Source organism: Leptidea sinapis, chromosome 22, assembly GCF_905404315.1.
Source record: "Leptidea sinapis chromosome 22, ilLepSina1.1, whole genome shotgun sequence".
Classification (NCBI taxonomy): domain Eukaryota; kingdom Metazoa; phylum Arthropoda; class Insecta; order Lepidoptera; family Pieridae; genus Leptidea; species Leptidea sinapis.
This window is the reverse complement of record NC_066286.1, coordinates 2,564,339-2,589,061: the sequence shown is the minus strand read 5'-3', so window position 1 is coordinate 2,589,061 and position 24,723 is coordinate 2,564,339. Positions and strand designations below refer to the sequence as shown.

General features: G+C 35.4%; 1 protein-coding gene across 3 annotated transcripts in view; it reads left to right on the top strand.

Annotated features, from left to right (window-relative positions):
* LOC126970968 (nucleolar protein 4-like) overlaps positions 1–24,723 on the top strand; it is a 197,495-nt gene that overhangs the window by 65,028 nt on the left and 107,744 nt on the right. For all 3 annotated transcript variants that reach the window (XM_050817122.1, XM_050817121.1, XM_050817120.1), the window contains exon 2: positions 24,493–24,627. In XM_050817122.1, the coding sequence (XP_050673079.1) occupies positions 24,493–24,627 (135 nt within the window). The remainder of the gene's footprint in view (positions 1–24,492; positions 24,628–24,723) is intronic.

Below are 24,723 nucleotides of genomic sequence, written 5' to 3'. Positions count from 1 at the left end.
AAAATTGCGTAATATTACATTGACACTTGGTACCTATAGTATTGATCACTAAATTGGTGATTTTTTTATGGTGGGAATGACCTACACTATTCGAATTACCTTTTTCCATGACACATTTCTCTCATACGAAGCTGATATTTTCATTAAAATTATATATATTTTAAATGAAGTAAGCAAGGCCAAATTTCCGTTTACAATAAATGACGAATGTAGAATATTTTAGTGAGGAATTTTATCGACCTATCAAGCTTCAGCCAGGCATCGCAACAACTCGTTAAGCGCTCTCAAAGCGGGAGTCCCGACTCCCGAGTCCCGAGGCGTGCGAGCCCAGCGCGGCCGACACGATAGAATTATAATATCGTACGCACTGCGCTTCCTCCCTAGCCACCCACTGTTGTTGCTAGTGAAGGGGTGTTTTTAAACTACAATATCGATAAATCAAGAACAAACTTTATAATAATATCGTAATTATTGACTGAAATTTAAATCATACAATTTTGCATATTATAAATACGCCATAATAATAATAATGTCTTAAATAGTTTTGCTGGAAATGGTAACCATTGGGTATGTTGCAAACTGGTCTCATTAAAGTGAATTTTGCAGGGGTAGCAAACTGAATGAACATATTATTGATAATAATTTTTTTTATTTTTATTTTAAGTTATTAATGTCTAAATTTACCATAAGGCAACACATTATAATAACATTGCAGTGTGCAACGTGGGCTTCCTACTAAATAAATAAATAAATCTTCTTAGGATTCCAAACACCACCGAGAAACTATTACTTAGACGCCGCCGGGGCAGAGAGTCACATCTCATAAATCTCAATTTGGATAGCTGACATTTTTACAGATTGTGTATGACTAACACTAATACTGCGCTTACTACAAATAATAAGTAACAAGATACTAAAATCAGTAAAGGCTACTGTGCAATTTAAAAGAACAAGCATTTTTCTTATAGAAAATAATTTAGAATATACTAGCTGTCCCGACATACGTTGTTCTGTTTGTAATAAAAAAAACTCTTGGGGGTGGAATTTTGCAAAATCCATTCGTAGCTGAGCTCTACTCGGGGAGAGGAATATTCCTACATAATTTCACGCCTTATAGTTCCAGAGATACCGTGATGAGCCATAAGTGAAAATCTTAATTATATATAAATAGAAAAAATTGTAATTTGGTACGGAGCCTTTTGTATAGAGTCTGACTCGTATTAAAATAGTTTATATCTTGTATCACACCCAACTTGTATGTATCTTATTATATATATATAAATTTCTTTTGTGCGTCTGTTGTAACTGAACTCCTCCTAAACGGCTGGACCGATTTTAATGAAACTTTCTGTTCTGATTCGAGAATGGTTTAGATTCCCAATTGAACTACCTCTTAAACGGCTGGACCGATTTTGATGATTTTTTGTGTGTTCCAGTGAATTTGAGATAGGTTTAGATTCTCAATTCCGTCCATATAATATAATTATTCTACTCATGTGTATGTTAGTGAACTCCTACCAACGGCTGGACCGATTTTTCAAATTTAAGACGTGTGTACAGGACAACGTCTGTCGGGTCCACTAGTAACATTGTATATTTAAAAAATTGCTCATTCCGTGGATCTGTTCCGTTCTCGCTTGGTCACTATCGTCCGGATCGGTCAATACCTTAAAAAAGTAGTCTTAGGGCTATTTCTCACCGGGACACCACGGTGACGTAACCAGTCGCCGCTAACAGCAATATTTATACAGCTCTATAGGAAATAACTCACCTGGTGATGAACCCACCACTGTTTCTTTTTATTGTTGAACATTCTTTTCCTTCCAGTGGGTAGCTACTTTGCAACGGATTCCGGCTAGATTATATGTACCACAACGGCGCCTATTTCTGCCCTGAAGCAGTAATCTGTAAGCATTATTGTGCTTCGGGCTGAAGGCCGCCGTAGCTAGTGAAATTACTGTGCAAGTGAGACTAAACATCTAATGTCTCAAGGTGACGAGCGCAGTTGTAGTGCCGCTCAGAATTTTTGGGTTTTTTCAATAATCTTGAGCGGCATTCCATTGTCAATGACCTTCAGCTGAACGTTCTGCTCGTCTCGTCCCTTATTTTCATAAAAAATAATATTACATGTACAGCAGTAGTGCTATCTCCAAGGGGTCCATTTTGATACTGTCTCAATGTGGTGACTCTGGCATTTAGTTTGATGGCTTACGGACACCAATGACACGACCGCGACTGGTTGCGCCACCGTGGTGTCCTGGTGAAATATAGCTCTAAGGGCAGTACTTACATTTGCAACCCCTTACAACTGATTATTCTCGCTCCGAAATAAATGATTAACGACGGTTCCCAATATACTATCTACAAAATACACAGACAGATAAATTACTATCATCACCGCTCTTCGACAACACTTCCCTAAAAGCCTCGCCTAGTATCGTAATACTGGGTCTTGAAATCTCGAGCGATTGCCAATTCCGTGGCCATCACGAGGGCAAATCCAAATTGGCTTCAAAGAAACTGGGCGTCATTAATAGAGCACGGCAATACTTCAAGCCGGCCCACATTCTAGCGCTGTACAAAGCGCAGGTCCGGCCACACATGGAGTATTGCTGTCATCTCTGGTCTGGCGCACCCCAGTATCAGCTCGATCCATTTGACCGCGTGCAACGCAGAGCAGCTCGAATTGTCGGGGACCCAGTACTCTGTGAACGGCTGGATCACTTGGCGTTGCGTAGAGACGTCGCTTCATTGTGTGTCTTCTACCGCATTTATCACGGGGAGTGTTCCGAAGAGCTGTTTTACCTAATTCCTGCCGCCGACACGCCACAAGTTAGGATATCATCCTCACCATCTGGATGTGTGGTGGTCCTCCACAGTGCGGCTTATAAGGAGCTTTGTTCCTACAAAGCTGTGGAATGAACTTCCTTGTGCGGTGTTTCCGGGACGATACGACATGGGTACCTTCAAAAAAAGCGCGTACACCTTCCTTAAAGGCCGGCAACGCTCCTGTGATTCCTCTGGTGTTGCAAGAGAGTGTGGGCGGCGGTGATCACTTAACAACAGGTGACCCGTACGCTCGTTTGTCCTCCTATTCCATAAAAAAAAACTACCTTCTACTGTCAGTAATTAGCTGTCAATAATCTGAAGCTGTCCCAATTTCTCGGTAAGTCATTCTTATCGCCTTATATTGCGACGCGTGAATTGCAATTTCCATACAAACTTCTATCGCTGGTAAGCTATACGTCCTCCCATTGACAGACAGCGTGTACTGATAAGGTGAGTTACCGTCGATAAGTTTATTGGGACAGAAAAGTCAACGATAGTTACGATTTTTATCTCAAGTAGGCCACAACCGGAGACTGAATATTGGGAACGGCCATAAGTTATTTTGGTTGACATCCACTTATAAGTATCGTTTATTTTAATTTTATGACAACCCTATTATCCGTACAAACGTGACGTCATAACACCATCGGCAAACCTAGTGCACGCGGCTTATATAGATGATGGTTCAAATGGTTGGTTGATCGAACAAGTTTTTGTTAAAACTTCAAGAATCCAGAAGATTTATAGATGATTTAAATCAGAAACGTACAATCTGTTTCTTTGAATACCGGAGTTCAAATACTGATTCCGGCTTTCATACCATTGTACGTTGTATAATTTTTTTAATAACAATAAGGGTTGAGAGGGACCAGACGAGCAGGACGTTCAAGTGATGATAATTGATACGCCCTGCCCCATAACAATGCAGTGCCGCTCAGAATTCTTGAAAAAACCCAAAACTTCTGAGCCAAGTAATTTCACTAGCTACGGCGCCGAAGGCCGAAACACAATAATATTTACACATTACTGCTTCACGGCAGAAAAAGGCGTACCCATAATCTAGCCGGCATTCTGTGCAAAGGAGCATCCCACTGGTGAAATAATTAAATAATGTAATAATAATGAAATACTACTTGAAATACTCTTCAAAAACGAACTTTTTTATAATTTGAATGGCCACCATTTTGGAAGTTGCCATCTTGATTTTTGTTATTTTATGTTACAGCGGTAATATAAATACACATTCTGTCAACATGGCAGCTGTCTAACTATCTCGGATTATGATTTCGTTGTTTGTTGCACTTTATCGCCTTGAGAAGGAGTTTTTTAACTTAGAAAATATATTAAATTAGACGTTATGTAGCGGAAATCCATAATTATCCAAATGATGTGTGTTTTCTTGAGTGTTAATTCCGCTAAGATTTGCCTTTAAACAATTTGACGTGATTCGCCTCCACACGAGGCATCCCCAGGAGATGTTGCTTTTTGATTTGATCCCCAAGAATTTGGAGAGTCATTCATCAAGAAATTGAAAATCGTAGCGGAATTTACACTTAAGAAAACTGAGAACTTTGGATTTTAGCTTTGATAATTTACTTCTGAAGATGTCAAAATAAATAGCGGCGAAATGTTAACCTTTATTTTCAGCAACGCACCCACACTAAAACAAAGTGACATACAGATCGCGAGTGTAAGACGTAGCTTGTCAAAAACACTAAAGTGATAAACCTGGCCTTCATGCAATACCTAACAGCAAGAGGCTCTATCTAGACGTATAAATTATCTTATGGCTTAAACACATGGTCGGATTTGGTACGGCCGAACCATCGGGCACGGTCTGGTAGGGGACCATATCCGATGGTGTGTCGCATTGTCCGATGAGATGAGAGTACGACGCCGGACCAATTGGTGAGATGTGCCCACCGGACCGTCCGATGGTCCAGCTATACCAAATCCGACCATGTGTTTAGGCTATATGGCGCTATTTAGGTCGCGTTTGGTTTTCCAACTTATATAGATATCAAAATAAATTAAGTAAGTATTAAATTCGTGCATTATTTATAACCACATTAGTTATTATACATTTTATATAATAATAGTCTCGCATAATGCCTTTATCTATTTACCGTATGTGTGGATTGATGCATCTACTGTACTCAATAACTTTTGTATTTATAATTATTAATTTACTTTTTTTGACTTACTCGTGCAAGCCTTTTACCCCCTTATTCATAATAATCCGCTAACTTTAAACAGCCGCTTAGGAGTGTTTTTTTCTCATTTTGACTTAGGTCAATAGAAGAAGACAGAGTGAGGATTAGCAATGCTTTAAGTTAGCAGACTATTATGAATTAAGGGGGTTAGTATTTGACATTGACTTTTGTACCACCAATTTGCTTATATTGAAATGATTTGTAAATTGCATTAAAAATAAGAACTTGTAACACCTTATCTGTTTTTAAAAGAGCAACCTTAGAGTTTCTTACTCGTACTTAAAATATTTTTAATTTGATTTGATTAAAATAAATAGATTAACAATATGTTGATTATTTTCGTCGCCATTGACAATGCTAAATGCGAAGTTAGAGAATGTCGAAATAAATAAATTTTAATATTTTGGTATTAGTTCTTTATTTAAATTTCGTCATCAAAAAATATTGTCATATATATTTATATCAGAGGTAACATAAATATCGCTGTGGTTTAGTCGACTTCAGTATCCATGCGGGACTCGAACCCGCATCGTGGCTTGCTTCCTTTGACATTATGGCATAATTTTATTGACTTGAAGATCTTACTGACATTATTTCCCGTGGGAGATACTTGCATTGCGTCGAACGGACTTAATTGCTAGAAGTGAAAAAAATTGGTCCTAGCGGGAATCAACCCTATGGTATTACAGATATCAGTGACTGGTTTTCACTTTACATTGGGTTAGCCACTTCTTTGTGTGCCCCATGTATTACAAAAAACCCGTAAGTTGAAATATAAACATTTATTTACCATAGGGAGTGACAATAACTTAACATATTTCATAGCATTTTCATTGTCAGTACATTTATAAAAATTTAATATACGTTCACAAAAGTCTTCACTATTTTGCTCTTAATAGTGATTTTCATTATTATTTCACTAGATATAAGGGATTGCTTGTAACTAATTCTAGTAGCCTTCATAAGATACAGAATAGCTTTAAAGGTAAATGTATACACTTTTATAATAAAATCCCAGCCAATGCTCAGGCATTATCTATAAATAAATTTAAATGTTTTATTAAAAAATAGCTTTGTCCAAAAATATTGTAAATCCTACTTCTTCACAGTTGAATATCTAAGTGATCCGACAGCCTGGGACTAGATTTAATTTATAGCCATAGCAATGACAGTACAATATTGTATAATTGATTAATAGGAGCGCAAAAAACAGGAACGCTGGGAGAGTTTCTTGCGCCGCTTCTTCTCTCTCAGAGCGCCATTTGTTTCCGAAGCCGTAGTAGTGTCTAGTATATTGGAAATGACATCAAAAAGAACTCTAAATGAATCAATATTGAGAAAATCAATGCCTTTTATGCCTTTTTATGCAACCACACTTCAGTTCGTCAAGGACCTTTGACATGGAGAGAAGAACTGATAAGAAACTCTCAGCCCATCTTTTAAATCAATTCACAACTTAGCCTATTTATTATCTAATATATAACATTCTCGTGTCACGGTGTGCGGGACCGAACTCCTCCGAAACGGCTTGACAGATTTGTTACGTGACGAGAAGAAAACTTGTTATAAAAAATATTTATTATAATGATTCACAATTTACAACTTATATCTAAGACATTGAAGTATCGACTAACTGCTATAGCTCTAGCAAGAGCTTATATTATGCTAAGGAGTGTACTTAACTAATGTATTGAAGATAACTAAACATGGGAACAGTAAACAATATATTAAACAATGCTAAGGGTCGTTACTAATTACGTACTGATTACGATTTGGGAAAAATACATAAACAGAGTCATTACGATATAAATGTTGAATATAATTAAGTACTCAGAGTAAATAATAAGTGTAGAAGCAATATTATGTATTAAAAGTAAATAATAGGAATGATCAATGTATAACTATAGTAAGGCTACAATTATCGTAAGGCAATACATAACATCGTAAGGCAATACATAACACCTCCCCTCTTAGAACAAAGATTGGGCGTTAGCGCCTGATCTTTGCGATGGAGTCGTCATATGGATGTCGTCTTCGTCTTCAGAGATGCATGATGTTGTTGGTTGAGCTAGCGTAGACAACGGGATTGCAGCGTTTATATGTGTTGCACGACGTCGGGACGATGAGTCGAAGCAGTTATTGAAGATCTGTATACAATTGCTGGAGTTGCGGCGGCGACGTAGATTTGTTCTAATAAAACCATTGGGCCATCGTTGACAGCATTTGAAAGTTATAAATGTTAGCATTATTATGCCGATAATGAAATAAATCCATGAGAAACTCGATTGATGCTTTTGTAGAAAATTTTGGGATCTTATTTTTTCTAATTCATCGGAGTTCTTGTCGAGATGGTGTTTAATTTGCTTTAGTGAATCTAATGGTAAATCACTGATTGATATTGGAAGCAGAGTTGGAGTTTTTAGATTCTTCATTTCTTCGAAGCAGTCTTCTGTTCTAATATCAGGAATGATGATTGGGCTGGTGATGTTTTCTTCAGTTGAATGGAATGCTGATAGAGTGCTGTAACCAGTATGCAATTTGCATCGATGAGGTAGCGTTAAGATTCCAGCTCCATGAAGCTTGTGATGGCTGAGTTCTTTCTCACATTGCAGAACACACTGAGTATCATTCGACAATATGTATAACCATTTGTTGTTGTTTAATGCTTGGAAAATATTGATGTTGGCAGCGAATGTCGTTGTGGTGCATATACTTGGAATTGTGGTTGTAACGCTGTATAAAAAATGTGCTTCACATAAGGGTCTTGCGGCTGAATCGTAGACGGCGAGCTTAGTACAGACGCTTTTTCTTGTAGCATACGTCTTGCATGTGTCCAGTGAGCTCGTAGAGATGTACTGTTGTCCATTAGGGTTCGTGGCTAGGTATGTATGCTCTGGGATGATGGTGGTATGGTATGAGGAATTAGGATGTTGGATTGGGATAGAGTATATATGATATAATGTATAAGGTTCATTTTGGACTAATGGAAATTCTAATACATAAACTAACCGATTTGAATAGACATATGCAGATAATCTGGAGGAATCTAAAATTGTATGAATGTTTTCTATGATTACAGGGGCTACTAGACGTCTGTTAGTTCTTAAGTTGCTTGTTAGTAGAAGTTCTGTATAAAGTTTTTGAAGAGATATTATTGAAGGGTGGATCGTATTAGATTTTGCAAATAGTATACTAGAGAGACAATCATTAATTTCGCTATCTAAATTTGTAACTAATTCTAAAATTTGTAGAGAGATTGAAGAGATATCTTCACTGAATTTAATATCAAATAAAATAGTTTCAGTGGAATTTATGTACTCGTTCAGTCGATTTATGTTTTCATTTATAACTTGTTCATCGATTGCAATTTTAAAAATAGTTTCGTTAAAATTTAGGATCGTTGATGATGTTATTTGAATCTGCTTTTGCATGAGTGTTGATAGGTCTAGTTCACGTTTCTCAAGTGCATCGATGCATTCGTTGTATCTTTGCGCATCACTTGCATCTGGTGTTCCTATAAGCCATTTAAGAACAGAACTTAGGGCATCAAACAACTCTCTTTTTTGTCTCGAATTTTTACCTAAATACATATTTAATTCTGATAACCGGTTTTCGATTTTTCCTAAGTTTGTTTTTAGATATGATTTTGTTGATTGCACATTGGGGAAGTTGGGGTGTTTATTTGATATAGATTGGAATTTATTAGATAATCGGAGCAGAGATTCATGAGCGATAAATAATGGTTTAAGATCTCGATATATGACAAGTTTCCATGACTCGTCTGAAGGAAAAATTGAACCTTCTTCCAGAAAGAATAAACTTGAATGAGATGGTAAAGGTTGGGTAATTTTTATATTGGTGTCGGCAGCGGCGATTGCCCTGAAAGAGACGAAACAGTCTCGTTAAATTTATTTGATTTAAGCCTATATTGTATAATAAAAGATTTTATAAATTTGTACGTTTTGTATAAAATAATATATAATATAAATTTTATAATAGAACCGATGGTGAAACTGATATAAGGATTATTAATAAATTTGTTAAATGAATTGGATTTTGGGGGAAGGTTTTGGGCTGTTGCGAGATGGCTGGCCCTGCAACGTATTTGTTGTAATTAATTTAATTATGATAAGATATAACTTTTATTAGTCTAAAATTTATAAACAAAAATAAAAATATGAATTAGTTTCTAATTGTTTCTTGGGTAGCAAAGGGTCTTAATCTATTTGCATGAACTAGCTGATTTTTGCCGGCTTTTCGAATAACATAGTTTTCATTAAAACCTACACGTATTATTTCGTACGGGCCGTCCCATTTAGCATCCAGATTGTTAGGATTTGGATTTCTGAGCATTACTTGGCTACCAATTTGGAAGTTAATTATATTTTTGATTTGACTGTCATAACGCTCTTTGGCTTTTTCCTTCATAGATTGAACATTACGTAAGGCGGAGTCTCTCGCAATCTTCAGGCGTTCATTTAAGTCCTTTAAGTAGTCACATGCTGTATATTCTGGAATAGATTTTATTGAATAAAATTGACGAGGTTTAAATCCGAATAGAAGTTCGTGTGGGGTAAAGCCTGTAGAATTATTAACAGAAGTGTTATGACACATGATTGCAAATGGTATGATTTGATCCCAGTTTCTAAGATTTCTGTTGTGATACATGCGAATATGATCACGTAATGTGGCGTGAAACCTTTCCAGAGCACCGTTGGTTTGTGGGTGATAGGCTGTATTAAACGTGTGGTTGGACCCCAAGAATTTCATGAGTTGTTTCATTACATTATTCATGAATTCAGAGCCTTGGTCAGAGTGGAAGCGTTTAGGTACACCGTAGTGTTGGCAAAAATGAATTAATTGTTTGGCAACGGTAAGAGCTTCTTTGTCTGGAAGTGGGTATGCTTGGACATATTTTGTAAGTTCGTCCTGTAGCGTGAGAACATACTTATTATTGCTATTGCTTATGTCGGAATAAGAAACTAGGTCCATAGAAACTCTTTCGAAAGGTTCAGTTGATTGAGAGGTTATAACCATAGGAGCTTGAAAGGATTTTCTTTGAATTTTATTTCGTTGGCAGACAAGACATGAGTCAATATAATTTTTAATATCGTTCGTCATTCCTTTCCAAAAATAGTCATCACGGATTTTCCGTGTAGTTTCAATGACACCGCGGTGTCCTGAAAGGGGTTCATCATGGTACATTTTAAGAATGTTCGAAATTTCGTCGGGACTTGGAATACGGACTCTATTCTCACATATTGTTATATGACAATCGAAATATTCGGCTAGATATGCCGTTATGTGTAATTGTTCATTTCCGTTGAGTTTACATGTCTTATCATTTTTGAGATCTGGTACATAAAGTACTTTTATATCGTTTCTTTGAAGGCATGACATTAAAGATTTAAAATAGCTTTCTGAGTTCCAAGGATCAAAATGTGTAGGTCGTGTGCAAGAAAAGTATATGTTCTGGTTTTCATTTGAGATTAAGAGATCGGTGTCATAAAGAGATCTAGATTTTTCGAGATATGGGTTTATTTGTGAACATGAGTTTATAGCTTCTTTATAGATCTCGTTTAAGTCGGAGAGTTCACAGGATATGGGAACAAAGATGTTTTTGTGTCGGGGGTCTAGGAGTCTATCTGGTGAAAGTTTCAGTTTTGGGGTATCGAGATTATGAGATGAGATTTCGGAGAAACGCTCGTAATTAGTTTGTAGATAATCTTCGGAAGTGATTTTTGGATCTGAAGTATTGATCTTGTGATCAATTGTGTTGGTGTTAAAAATTGGTGGTCGTGAGAGCGCGTCAGCATTGGTATTGATTTTACCGGCTTTATAGATGATTTCATAATCATACTCTTCTAATTTCAGTCTCCAGCGAACAAGACGGCTACCTGGGTCTTTGATTGAAAAAAGCCAGGTAAGAGGTTTATGATCAGTCACAATTTTGAATCTTCTACCAAACAAATAGGGGCGAAAGTGTTTTACTGCCCATACGATTGCTAGTAATTCGCGTTCAATTGTTGAATAGTTGGATTCTGCTTTGTTGAGAGTACGAGAAGCGTACGCGATTGGCAAATCTTTACCAATTTCACCTTGAGAAAGTATTGCTCCAATTGCATGAATAGAGGCATCGGTTGTTAATACGAATTCCTTGCTAAAATCTGGATATTGCAAAACGGGAACGGTAGTGAGTATATCTTTGCACGTGTCAAAAGCCTGCTGTTGTTCTACACTCCAAATGAAAGGAACGTCCTTTTTTAGAAGACCCGTCATAGGTTTAGTGATTTTACTAAAATTTGGTATAAATCTGCGGTAATAACCTGCAAGACCGAGGAAAGATTTTATGTCTTTGCATGATTTTGGGATTGGAAAATCTTTGACGGCCTTAACCTTTTCAGGATTAGGCTTTACGCCTTCACTCGAGACGATGTGACCGAGATAAGCAACTTCTTTTCTCAGGAACTCGCATTTATCTGGTTGAACCTTTAACCCATGTTGTCTCAAGCGACTAAAGACTTCGTTAAGTTTCTGCTCATGTTCTTGGAGGCTAGATGCAAAAACTACAATGTCATCAAGGTAAACAAAACATCGTTCACCTTGAAGACCATAAAGAACGCTATCCATTGCCCTTTGGAACGTGGCAGGGGCATTCTTCAAGCCAAATGGCATTCTTAAAAACTCGTAATGTCCGTAAGGTGTGTTAAATGCGGTTTTAGGGATATCTGTAGGGTTAAGCTCTATTTGATGAAAACCTGAAGCAAGATCTAGAGTCGTAAAATATACTGAGTGTCCTAATTTATCTAATATATCCGTAATATTAGGCAAGGGATATGAATCTCCTATTGTAATGTCATTGAGCTTACGATAATCTATAACAACTCTCCATTTTTGTTTTCCAGAGGCATCTAGCTTTTTGGGCACTACCCAAATAGGGCTACTCCAAGGTGATGTACTAGGTCGTATTATGTTTTGATCTAACATTTTGTCTACCTGTGATTTTACTTCTTGTTGGTATACAAAGGGAAATCTATACGTTTTTGTATTAATGGGTGTCTCTGATGTTGTGGGAATTGAATGCTTGGTGTGATTCGTGAATGTTAGGGGGTCGCCCTCAGTGTAAAATATGTCTGCATAGTTGGAAACAATCTTATCTAATGATTCACATTCTTCGTCGTTTAAGTGATCACGTCTAATAAGTTTATTAATCTTTTCTTTTGATGAGAAATTGTTATTGTTTCCTGTGTTCATGGAGTTTACAGAGTAACTAATTAGGTTTGTTTGTTCATTAAATGAACTGACATTGATATAAGGAACGGAAATGAATTTGTTTTGATTGCTGGAGTTTACACAAGTAATTAGGAATTTGTTATCTTTAATATTGACTAGTGCATTAGGGATAGTCAAATCGTCGCCAATTGTTTGTTTTTCAACAATAGCAGGACCGTCTGGAAGATGATTAGCATAGCAATTGATAACTGTTTCTGATCTTTGTTCTATAAATTGTTTAGTGTCTTCCTTCTTTGGTATTTCATCAAGGAAAAAGAGTTTAAAAGACTTATTACGTATTCGCATAGTTTTTGATTGGACATAGATGTTAACATTGAATTGAGACATAAAGTCGTTCCCTAGGATACCGTCAGCAATTATATTGAGATCGGCTATGTGAAATTTATGTTTAGGGAAATCATCAAGAGAAATTTCGGAAGTGCCGTAAGTTTGTATTGTAGATTTTGAGTTAGAGATGCCAATAATTGAAACTTTATTAGAAGGATTGATCGTGTTGTTACCTATCTTATCTCTCTTAATGATAGATATAGCGGCACCGGTATCAACTAATAATGTTACTGGTACGCCATGGATATGAAATTTGCAATGTAAAAGATTTTCTGGAGGAACATTTAGTGAGGAAATATTGTATGATTCAGGTGAAACTTCTTTGTTTATTTTTAATTTAGATATTCTCTTTGATTTGGGATTTTGACTTGATTTAGATTTGTATGTATTGGATTTAGGAGTTTCATGAGGTAGTAAGTTATGAGAGATATTATTTTTAGAATTTGTTTCAGAGTTAGTGAGTTCGGTATTGAATTGGGTTGATTTTGTGCATTCAGATTTAGTATTTTGAAACCGGCTAGTCAAGTCATCTGTTTGTGTGCATGCATCACGAAACTGTCTCCGATAGACTGAATTTGTTTGTGAATATACATTACTTTGTGACTTATCTGTTTCGGTCAAGATGATTTTGGTTTGTCCCCGATGGACTGGATTTGAAGGGTATTTTAGTTTGTTTGATAATTGAACCTTCTTTAAAGTTGTAGGTTTTCCAGGTTGTTGTTCAGTTCCTGTTGGATTACAGGGTTCCAAGACTGTGTTTGGGCATTGGAGCAGGGTACTAAAGCGGTTTCCAAGGATAAGCCCCTCTCCTCGGCCGCTCGTGAGTTTAAATGATTGATATGTTTTGAATGTTCGTTATTTTCCTGTGATTGTGTAGGTAATGTACGGTGACTAAATGTTGAGGGATGTATGTGGTTCTTTTTTAAATTGTTATTGTAGGCTCTTTTTCGACATTCAGCGATTAGATGGCCAGGTTTTTTGCAATAATTGCAAATTTTTATATTACTTATTTGGAACTGAGACTTGGGTGTGTTATAACTGTATTGTGAGTTTTTGTTAGGTGAAGGTATGGAAATAGCAGGCCTAGATACATTTCTATATAAAGACTGTCTAGCAAGATTCATTTTCCGAATTTTGTCTTCTTGTGTAGCGAAGTTACCCGCGTCTGATAGGTTGGTAAAAGCCCTAGTTCGAAGCATTATACCTATATCGGAGCTAAGACCATTTACAAACACATTTAAGGCTATCTCTTCGGTAGTTGTCTTACGACCCTCCAGGGTATTATCTGAAATTTCTGTTGTTAGTTTTTCAATTATTTTACTTCTACATAGGTCTACGCGAAGGAAATAATCCGTTACCGATTCACTGGGTTTTTGAAATAAGGATTGTAGTTCTAGGGTCAAGTGACCTAAAGTTTTTGTTTGAAAATATTTTGGATTTAATAATGCTTTTAAGTCGTCCCAAGTAACATATTGCTTAACATGGACGTCAGAGGAACCGGGACCTATAATTTTATTTAATGTGTAAATTAAAAGAAGTTGTTGCTGCTGAATGGAGGCTAACAAGAATGCGGCGTCGCAAGAACGAATGAATCGATACACTTCTGAACTTTGTGACGTGTCGAAATCAGGAATTAGTTGTAGTAGCACCTTAAGATCTACTTCTGCATTGATTTTGACTTCTGGTTTACTCATTTTGAAATGTTTTTGTTAGTAATATAACAAAAATTAATAAATCGTTTGAGTTTGAAGTAGTAAGTAAGAGTATGCCTAGACTTGAACAATAATATACGTAGATAATATTATTAATAGGAAAAGGAAACAAGAGGATATGGAATCAGAAAATAGAGCAACAAGTTAAGCCACTCACCACAATAACAGTAAAATCAGGAGCTGCATGGTCCGGCGAAACGTTTAAAAGCCTGTGGCTACCGTACGTTTTCTGCGATGGGCGATGTGTGTCCCGCTGCGTTTGTACGTTGGTTTCGTCTTCCGTGTTTCACGAAGTGGATCACGCGAGATCCTACCGACTGCGCCAAATTTGTTACGTGACGAGAAGAAAACTTGTTATAAAAAATATTTATTATAATGATTCACAATTTACAACTTATATCTAAGACATTGAAGTATCGACTAACTGCTATAGCTCTAGCAAGAGCTTATATTATGCTAAGGAGTGTACTTAACTAATGTATTGAAGATAACTAAACATGGGAACAGTAAACAATATATTAAACAATGCTAAGGGTCGTTACTAATTACGTACTGATTACGATTTGGGAAAAATACATAAACAGAGTCATTACGATATAAATGTTGAATATAATTAAGTACTCAGAGTAAATAATAAGTGTAGAAGCAATATTATGTATTAAAAGTAAATAATAGGAATGATCAATGTATAACTATAGTAAGGCTACAATTATCGTAAGGCAATACATAACATCGTAAGGCAATACATAACAGATTCTCATGAAATTTTGAGTGCATATTGGGTAGGTCTGAGAATCGGACAACATCTATTTTTCATCCCCCTAAATGTTAAGGGTGGTCCACACGAAATTGTTTTTTTTATTTTTTTGACATTTTTTTTTTAAATTTGTTTGATTATGAAACAAAATTGATCAAAATTTCACCTATCTACGATCAACAGTTACTTTTGTATCGCGATTTTAATATCGGCAATACAACGTTTGCTAGGTCAGCTAGTAATATAATACAATTTTAGTAGTCCTGTGCAGAACCAGACAAGAACCATGCATCATTATCAATACCTGTGAAGATAATGAGAGACAATACCAAGACCTGTGAAGGAGCCCTTAACTATAGCTAACTTATTAAGTTGATTAGTTGTATAAGTTAAATTCTTCTCCAATTAATGGTTTATTAAGTACCACGAACAAAATCTTCGTACATTGATAAATCGTATAAAAAATTGATTTATTTTTATATCATTTTTAAAAATAAAATTAAACTACAAAATAAACATCTAACTTTTAGCAATTCTCGATAAAATACCAAGTTACACTAAAACGTGGATTTTTTTTATATAATGCTTTTGTCCACATAGATCATACTTAAAAGATATATGTATATACTCGAAATGTAATTACCGCCCTTCACCATTGATTTTTAGTCCGCATAAAAAAATTAAAGTCTTAATAACTTCACGTCTCGTGTATACACAATGGTGTATGTACAATAAAATGGTGGTTTTGCAGTAAGACTTGCAGTATACTTAAGAGAATAACATAAATTTTAATGAGACCAAGTTGACTCAGCTAGCCGGAACAGAAACAAGTTGACTTTTACAGATAATACTGTCAAAATAGCAATGTTGCTGTAAGACATATTTATGTTAGAACATTCTTAATGAGTGGATTTTTTATTTGTTTCCTCAGAACTTCGACGTTTATTGACTTATTTTCTTTGAAAAGGTGAGATTGGTTCCATCTGTATACATACAAATAAATAAAACCATTTCTTACTACATGTATATAAATATATATACGGCACATACAACAAAAATTTTTGTCTGTCTGTCTGTTTGATTTTGAGGGGACTTTTATTGGCAGGTAGCTGATGTATAAGGAGCAACTTAGGCTATTTAAGAAAAATTCTTTTATTTTAGAAAAATAAAGTAATGTTGCAATATCCAAGAAACGGTCTAACTCTAAAAATAATTTAATGGCAAAACAACGTTTGCCGGGTCAGCTAGTTTTAAATATTAATCCAGAACTGATGATTAATTCTATTATTAAGCGAGGGATTCCTAAAGCACCGGTAACGCTCCCGTGTTGCACGAGAATGTGGGCAGTAGTGAAGTTCAGGTGACCCAAATGCTTATTTGTGTAGGGTTCCTTAGATACCTACCTGAACACATATTAAAGGGAAAAGATGATTTTTTCATTCCTCTTTACACATCAAAAACTATACATCATAAAAGTAATTAAAATCTTTAAGCTTGTGCCAATGAAGCCCTTTCATACGATACCACATATAACACGGATAACTTAATTAAAAAATTTGGACCACCCTTCCATACATAAAGACCCTGTTTTTATGATTTAATAAAAAAAATAGAGTTTTCAGACTTTACCCAATACTTGTAGGATAGCATTACTTGCCAAATTTTAAAGTTCAAAATCAACGGAAATTACCCTATAAATTTTGATTCGCTTGAGAGTGTCGAAATATAACGTTTTTGTAACACAAACGGCCGTATACGTTAACTTAGAAGTTTCATTTTTCACAACTTCAAGAGACAGAAGACTTGAGTATATCATTTTAATTTCATTTCGATACCTCCACGCGTCCCCGGGATGAGAGGTCTTGACAGATAAGCGGACAGATTGACGGACAATAAAATGATCCTACAAAGCATCTCATTGAAATTGTCATAAGATGAATTCTTTCTACCAGTGGAAGACTCCTTTGCTCAGGATGCCTGCTAGATAATAGGTACCACAAAGGCGCCTATTTTGCCTGCAGTGAAGCAGTAATGTGTAAACATTACTGTGTCTCGGTCTGAAGGGCGCCGTAGCTAGAGAAATTACTAGGCAAATGAGACTTAACATATAATTCACAAGGTAACGAGCGCATAGTCGTGCCGCTCAGAACTTTTGGTTTTTCAATAATCCTGAGGGGCACTGCATTGAAATGTGTAGGGCGTGTCAATTACCATCAGCTGAACCGTGAACGACGTGCTGATCTCGTCCCTTATTCTCATAAAAAAAAACTTATATTTCTTACTATTTTTCTTTGTAACGGTGTTGTCTTGCGTTTTATTTGCTACTTGTGTGGAATGGATTACCTATCCTGAATCAATTTCCGCGTAATATAATAGGTCCTATAGTAAGTTACCCAACTTAAAAGTGTTAAATAACAGCAAACTTTTAAACTTGTACATCATTTTTTTATTTTTTAGTTAGGTACAAACATATTACTACCTTCTACCAGTGGGAGGCTCCTTTGTCCAGAATGCCGGCTAGATTATGCGTGCCACAACGGCGCCTTTTTCTGCCGTGAATCAGTAATGTGAAAGCATTATTGTGTTTAGGTCTAAAGGGCGCCGTTGCTAGTGAAATTACTGGGCAAATGGGGCAATATTTTATGTCTCAAGGTGACGATTGTACATTATATGTATTGTTTAAAAATATCTGACCTGATATTTATACCCATAAGATGTCAACTTGAAACAAAGCGTTACGACCCTGATAAAATCACGTTGCGCCCGTCACCTTAATTATTACTTAAAATGATCTATCTCTCTCGTACTCACAATTTTATTTATTTTACACTTTATACGAGCAATTCTATTTAATTGCCCTACAAAATCATCTTGTGATAATTATCAGTAAAAATATTTAAAAATATAATATGAGACAGCGCGTGACAGCCCTGGCGGCGGCATGTTGATGGGTTGGTTGCTCACGAGCGGGACGCGGGGCGCGGGGAGCGGCAGCGTGCCGGGACACGGGCTGATTAATGCGCGGCGAACCGACCCAGTGAGGCTACTCTAATGTATTATTTTTATCGATATCGATTCTTGATTTATTTTAAAATTATTTTGAATGTGTCATAAATTGTATTTGTCGTAGTATTATATGTATTAATAATAATATTAATATCATTAATCATATATTTAATATAAAATTAAATATTGCAAATGTGGAAATAGGAAATATATTGATAATCTTCGTCTTAGGACAAAACAACGTTCTTTATATAAACAAGAATAATTTTTGCGATACAAAACATAACAGGTAAGATCTTAGAGATGTTAAAATCAATAAAATTGGCAAGTGATGCATAACAAAAGTTTATTTAAATATATATACTAGACTAAATTTATAATTCCAAAATGTTCAAAATTTTTGCTTGTTATACATAATTTTATTATTATTATAAAACTATCACTTATCTTAAATATTATCGATTTTGACAACGTTAATTGGCAAGACACTTGTTATATTTCTAGTTTATTGAAATTGCGTTCCTTTGTCGAAATAGTTACTCGTAAAATCATTCAATAGTATTGTTTCTTTCTACATGTACTGCCTTGAAACTAACAGATATTGCATTTGCCATCATAATATTATTATGAAAGAGAAAATTTATTAAATAAGGCATTATTTTGCGGAAATTCAAATACATCCAAATGTTCGCGAGTGTTTCGGACATGTTTTCAGGACATGTTGACTCTCCAAATTCTGGCACGAGACATAAAATATAAACGAAATTTACAGTCAATAAAAATCACAACATTTTGATAAAAAAGAGAATTTTTATGTATGTCGATATCAATTTGGACATCACTAGCGTGGTGGGTGGGTGATTGTAAACGGCGCGGCGAGGCGACATGACGCGGCGCTGCGCCCGACTGACTCATTATCGGTTCTCTCACCCAGAAATGTCGATATTGTGAGTGCTAAGTACATCACTATTTGATTAAATATATCGATTCTGCCATATATTGATTATAGAAACTTATATCCAACTTTAATTAAATTCTATTATCATATAATTTGGCATTGAGCAGTTTTTAATAGCAATAGTGCACTTGTACTTATAGTTATGTTCCTGACAAAAGAGTTGAAAGTCGATGTAATTAATCTATACTTACTAATATATAAAGTTGCAGTGTTTGTTTGAACGCGCTAATCTCTTGTACTACTGGTCCGATTTGAATGATTCTTTCAGTGTTGGGTAGTGCATTTATCGAGGAAGGCTATAGGCTATGTTTTTTTTTCAAAATTAGGGATCCGTAATAAAATTGCTATTTTGTAACACAAGCTGTAAAATCGAAATCCTATTTTTGCGTGCGCTGCAAAAACTATTGACAATAGAACAAAATGATGTACAGGCTATAATATAGGCAATATTTTATTACTTATAAAACTATCGCGTGAATTATACTTTATATGGCAAAATAACGTTTGCCGGGTCAGCTATGACATATAAGACAGTACAACTTAAGTGTCAGTTTGACTGAGACTGATGTGGAGTTATATCGTATTCCGCTTCGCCTTAGGTAATCTTGTGATGTATTAAGACTCAAATGATATTGTCTCTGTATTGATTGCTCAAGCCTATGCTTGATGTTTCATTCGATCACATAGATATTATAATAAAATGCGGCCATTGCGAGTCGGACTCATCCATGAAGGGTTCCGAAGCAACACGTAACATAATACAAAAGTTCTTGGAGTTCGTTGTAACTTTGATCGATGTTTTAATAATAGTGTTTTTTTTTTTAATTAAGTTATTGATTGGTAAACCATTATGACATATTAAAAAAAAACTACTAAATAGATCTCGTACAAACCAATTTTCGGTGAAAGTTTGCATGGTTATGTACATCATATATTTTTTATTTTTTTATCATTCTCTTATTTTAGAAGTTACAGGAGTGCACACATTTTACCACTTTGGAAGTGTCTCTCGCGCAAACTATTCAGTTTAGAAAATGTTAAGTATTAGAAACCTCAATATATAAATATATACAAAAATTTTTTTGAGTTTAATTTCTAACTCCCAAAATTTATTATTAATTTTTCTATTTTTTTGTGAAAATGTTAATGCGGTTCACAGAATACATCTATTTACCAACTTTCAACGGCATAGTTCTTATAGTTTAGGAAAAATGTGGCTGTGACATACACGTACAGACAGACAGACAGACATGACGAATCTATAAGGATTCCGTTTTTTGCCATTTGGCTACGAAACCCTAAAAACTTTAAAAATACGCTCATGTGTGACGGGACTTAAAATAGGCTACATAGGCAGACAAGTATATATATTATACTAACCAATCTACCAAGGGGCTCTCAATCTACGCTGCAATTTGGTAGATTTAGCCTTTTGAGGAAGTTATACGCGCTTCTCCGGGATAGAATTCGTAACAAACTTTGAAAGGAAGTTTCAAAGTTTTTTAAGAAACTCATGATGAATGATGCCACACATATAGACTGTAAGGATGGTATTTAAGAGTGTCTTCCACCGAATTTGTCACGAATTTGTTCCGAAGAGCTGTTTTAACTGATTCCTGCCGCCGAAGTCCACCTACGCACGACACGCCATAAGTTAGGATATCATCCCCACCATCGTGATGTGTGGCGGTCCTCCACAGTGCTTTCTTCCACATATTACAATGCTGTGGAATGAGCTTCCTTGTGCGGTGTTTCCGGGACGATACGACATGGGTACCTTTAAAAAAAGCCTTTCTTAAAGGCCAGCGACGCTCTTGTGATTCCTCTGGTGTTGCACGAGAATGTGGGTGGCGGTGATCACTTAACACCAGGTGACCCGTACGCTCGTTTGTCCTCCTTTTCCATAAAAAAAGGACTCATATGGCAGAACAAAAATGCAATTTCGTTTCTTAAAGATGAGCGCGTGGCACTGAGAACACGCGCGGAGTTATTTGGATTTGTAGTTTTTGTTTATTTAAACACTAGCTGCCCCGACAGACGTTGTTCTGTTTATAATAAAAAAAACTCTTGCTGGTAGAATTTCGTAAATTCCATTCTTAGCTGACCTTCCCTCGGCGAAAGGAATATTCCTACCAAATTTCAAGTCTCTACGCCTTATGGTTCCAGAGATATCGTGATGAGTGGCTATATACGTGGAAATCTTATATATATATATTACTAGCGGACCCAGCAAACGTTGTATTGCCGATATTAAAATCGCGATACAAAAGTGTTGATCGTAGATGGGTGAAAATTTGAAGTTGTATGTATTTTTTAATGCTGACTCATTATCAAACAAATAAAAAAAATATGTCAAACAAATTAAATCAGACCTACCCAATATGCACTCAAAATTTCATGAGAATCGGTCAAGCCGTTTCGGAGGAGTTCAATGTTTAACACCATGGACACGAGAATTTTATATATTAGATTAAAAATTCTTTTTTTTTTCAAATAATGCTGCTTTCTAGAAAATTAAATTCCCAATATATACAATAACGTAAAGTTTATTTCAAAATAATAATCTAGTATGGAGCTAGAACGAATATGAAATAGTTACATTCAGAATTTTTTTAACCATTTTAATATACTGTAACTTTCTTTCTACTTCAGTGTTTACGAGTAGTATATATTATCTAGTTTTGAAAAATGAATATTATGCATATCTTAGAACTAAATTTTTGTTACAAGTATTAAAAATATGGTTATTTTCGTTTAATTTCGTATGACGTGCAAACGATTTTCTTTGAAATCTAAATGCAATAAAGAGATTTTGATTTGATTTGATTTATTATCCTACTTAGGTTGAGGCGACTAGCTATTACTAGAATTCGGCGTCGGGCATAAGGCGAATACGCTTTTGGCAACACTTTCTGTGGCAAAACATGTGGTCCATTAACTGTTTGATTCTTTTTAAATCGCGTAGATACATTATATGTTCGAAGGTGTTTTTGATCTGATGTTTTTTTTATTATTTATATAATTAATCATTTACAGAAATAATCTTAAAAGCTAACCGCAAAACTGTTTGGACAGTTTGTCTGCAGGATCAAGTCTCTTATAATACATTAATGCTTATTAGAACATTGATTTTATACAAGTGTAATTAACAAATATTGATAAAAAATATAATAAAAAATCTAATTTTAATTTTAAGGCAGTGTTGACAATAAATATTTCTTAAGTTTACTTTTAAATTTTCTTTTACTGGTTTCTAGTCGGATGTCCTCAGGCAAGCTGTTTAATAGATAACGTAGGCGTTTTTTCAAAGTCCTATCTCCGTAGTAGTTATTGATTTTAGGAACCTCGAACTTACCAGCGGACATCAACCGAGTATCGTAGTTGTGTATAATTGGGTTATGTTCTTGATTGCCATGATTTTTAACGTAACACGTTACTTTATGGTAAGTTTTAATCATCAGATGACTGCCACGGATGTTGTCAGCCTACAAACACGTACCCAGGAAGGGCATTCACAGTTTGGTTCAAATTGGAATAAAGTTTATTGTAAACTGCACCGTTGCGGATGTTATCTTAGGTTGTGGGTGTGGTGCAATAGATTATTTTGGCGGCAGGGGTAAGGTAATACAGATTTTTGGAACACTATCCATAAAAAAACATGGTAACAGATACATAATGAATCGACGTCGCAACACAACACCAAGCAAACGGGCTGGTCACAGAGTATTGGATCGCCGACAGTACGAAGCTCTGTGTTGCACAGGGTCAAATGGTTGGAGTTGATATACTGGGATACACCAGACCAAATATGGGATTTATAGTAAAATTACGTTGCCGTACCTGTGTTTTGTAATATGTGGGTATATGGGCTGTCTTGAAGTTATTATTTCTATTAGTGTGTGGGAATGGTACAAATATCTGATTATATTTTACAGTACAAAAGAAATCACAACAAATTTTTTTCGTCCAGGAAATACTTACTGTTGAAGATTACAATGATGACTCCAAAATTTTATCGACGCACTGTCAAAATTATTATTCCACGGAGGTTCATAAATTGAGGCCTAAACGTGTATTCTGGATTGTCGCTCGTGTGTGTGTACAGTTCTCTTAGCAGCCAATTTTTTTTTATTTCGCTTAACAACAAATATAATATTTAATACCAGGACATAAGAAAATGATGGAGGTGATAATTTTTAGTATACGTAATTAGTAGTGTTACTCGCGAAACACTAGCTAGTGGTTCTATAAAGAAGCGTCATTTAACATCGCGATTGCGTCTCATCCCTAGCGTAGACTGGGCTCTCGTCTCGACACTCGAGTCTCGAGCCGGGCCACTACCAGTAATTGCCGCGGCCATTAGTCCTGCCTCGGGCCACTTTATTCGTTCCTCGAATGGCTTGACAACGACATCCGTTCCGCTGCTATCCCTGTTACCTAGTACCTACTTACTACTGATTTATGTATGCCTGGTAAATTAAAGCTAATCACTTAATTGAAGCTGCGCTGAACATCGACTGACTGACTGAAAAATTCTCAGATTATTTTCATTATTATTTTAACATATTTGTACTAGTAAAATGAAACCATTACATTTTACAGTCAATCATCGGCTACATTACTAATACAATTCGTTAATAATAGGGGTTAGCCTAGTTAGTTATCTTAGAACCGCAACCATTCCATATAATCATAATACAATAGAAAAAAGGGTAGGTACGTCCTCGACCTCTCGAAATCACAATATTAAATTTGGAGGCAAGAAGCACTGGTTTTCCTTTGAAAATAATCACTAATGTTTTGAAATTTATTAATGTTGTTTGTACCCTATCGAATACAATCAAAATAAAACAATATAGGTACACCTCTATTCTATCCAGTATCTAGCCCAGTACGTAAATAGTAAAAATACTTGGAGTGTTCCTATTTTTTTTCTCAAATTACTGTATTAATTAAAATATTTATACTATATTACTTATAGTCTACTATAGCAATTTACAATTGAGCCTCATTTAGTGTTCCTAAAAACCCCACTCACAGTGTGCACTCAGAGTTGTGCTACTTAGTTTCTCTTCTACACTAGAGCCATCTAGCGTTGAGTAGGAGAACCAAAAAAATGTGGCAATTAAAAAAATAGTTTCTTCAACATATTTGTTTTACGCACAGAGTACAAATAGATAGGTACTGTTTTACGTATAAAATGAAGCTATTCTAGGAAGACTACCTACTACAATTTGTTCTGAACAACTAAAATATTAAAACGATTGTCCTAGAGCTATAAGATTAATCATTGTAAAATTAAGCAATTAATAACATTAAAATAATAAAGTTTTATCTTTTATGTAAACATTATTCTACAACGAAGATGTAAATAAATAATTATTTAAATTGTTTCAGAATGCACAAAACCAAGAACCAGTGTACAGGAAAGTTGCGATTGTGGAAAATTTCTTCGATATAATATACACTGTTCATGTGGAACTTGAAGGAAGGCCTGGAAAACATGCGGGACAGAAACGAACTTATAGAACGGTAAGTTAAATACATATAGTTACTAAATTACTATTTATTTAAACAAACTAGATAAAATGAAGTGAAATGAACTACTTTCGTCAGACTACTTTACTT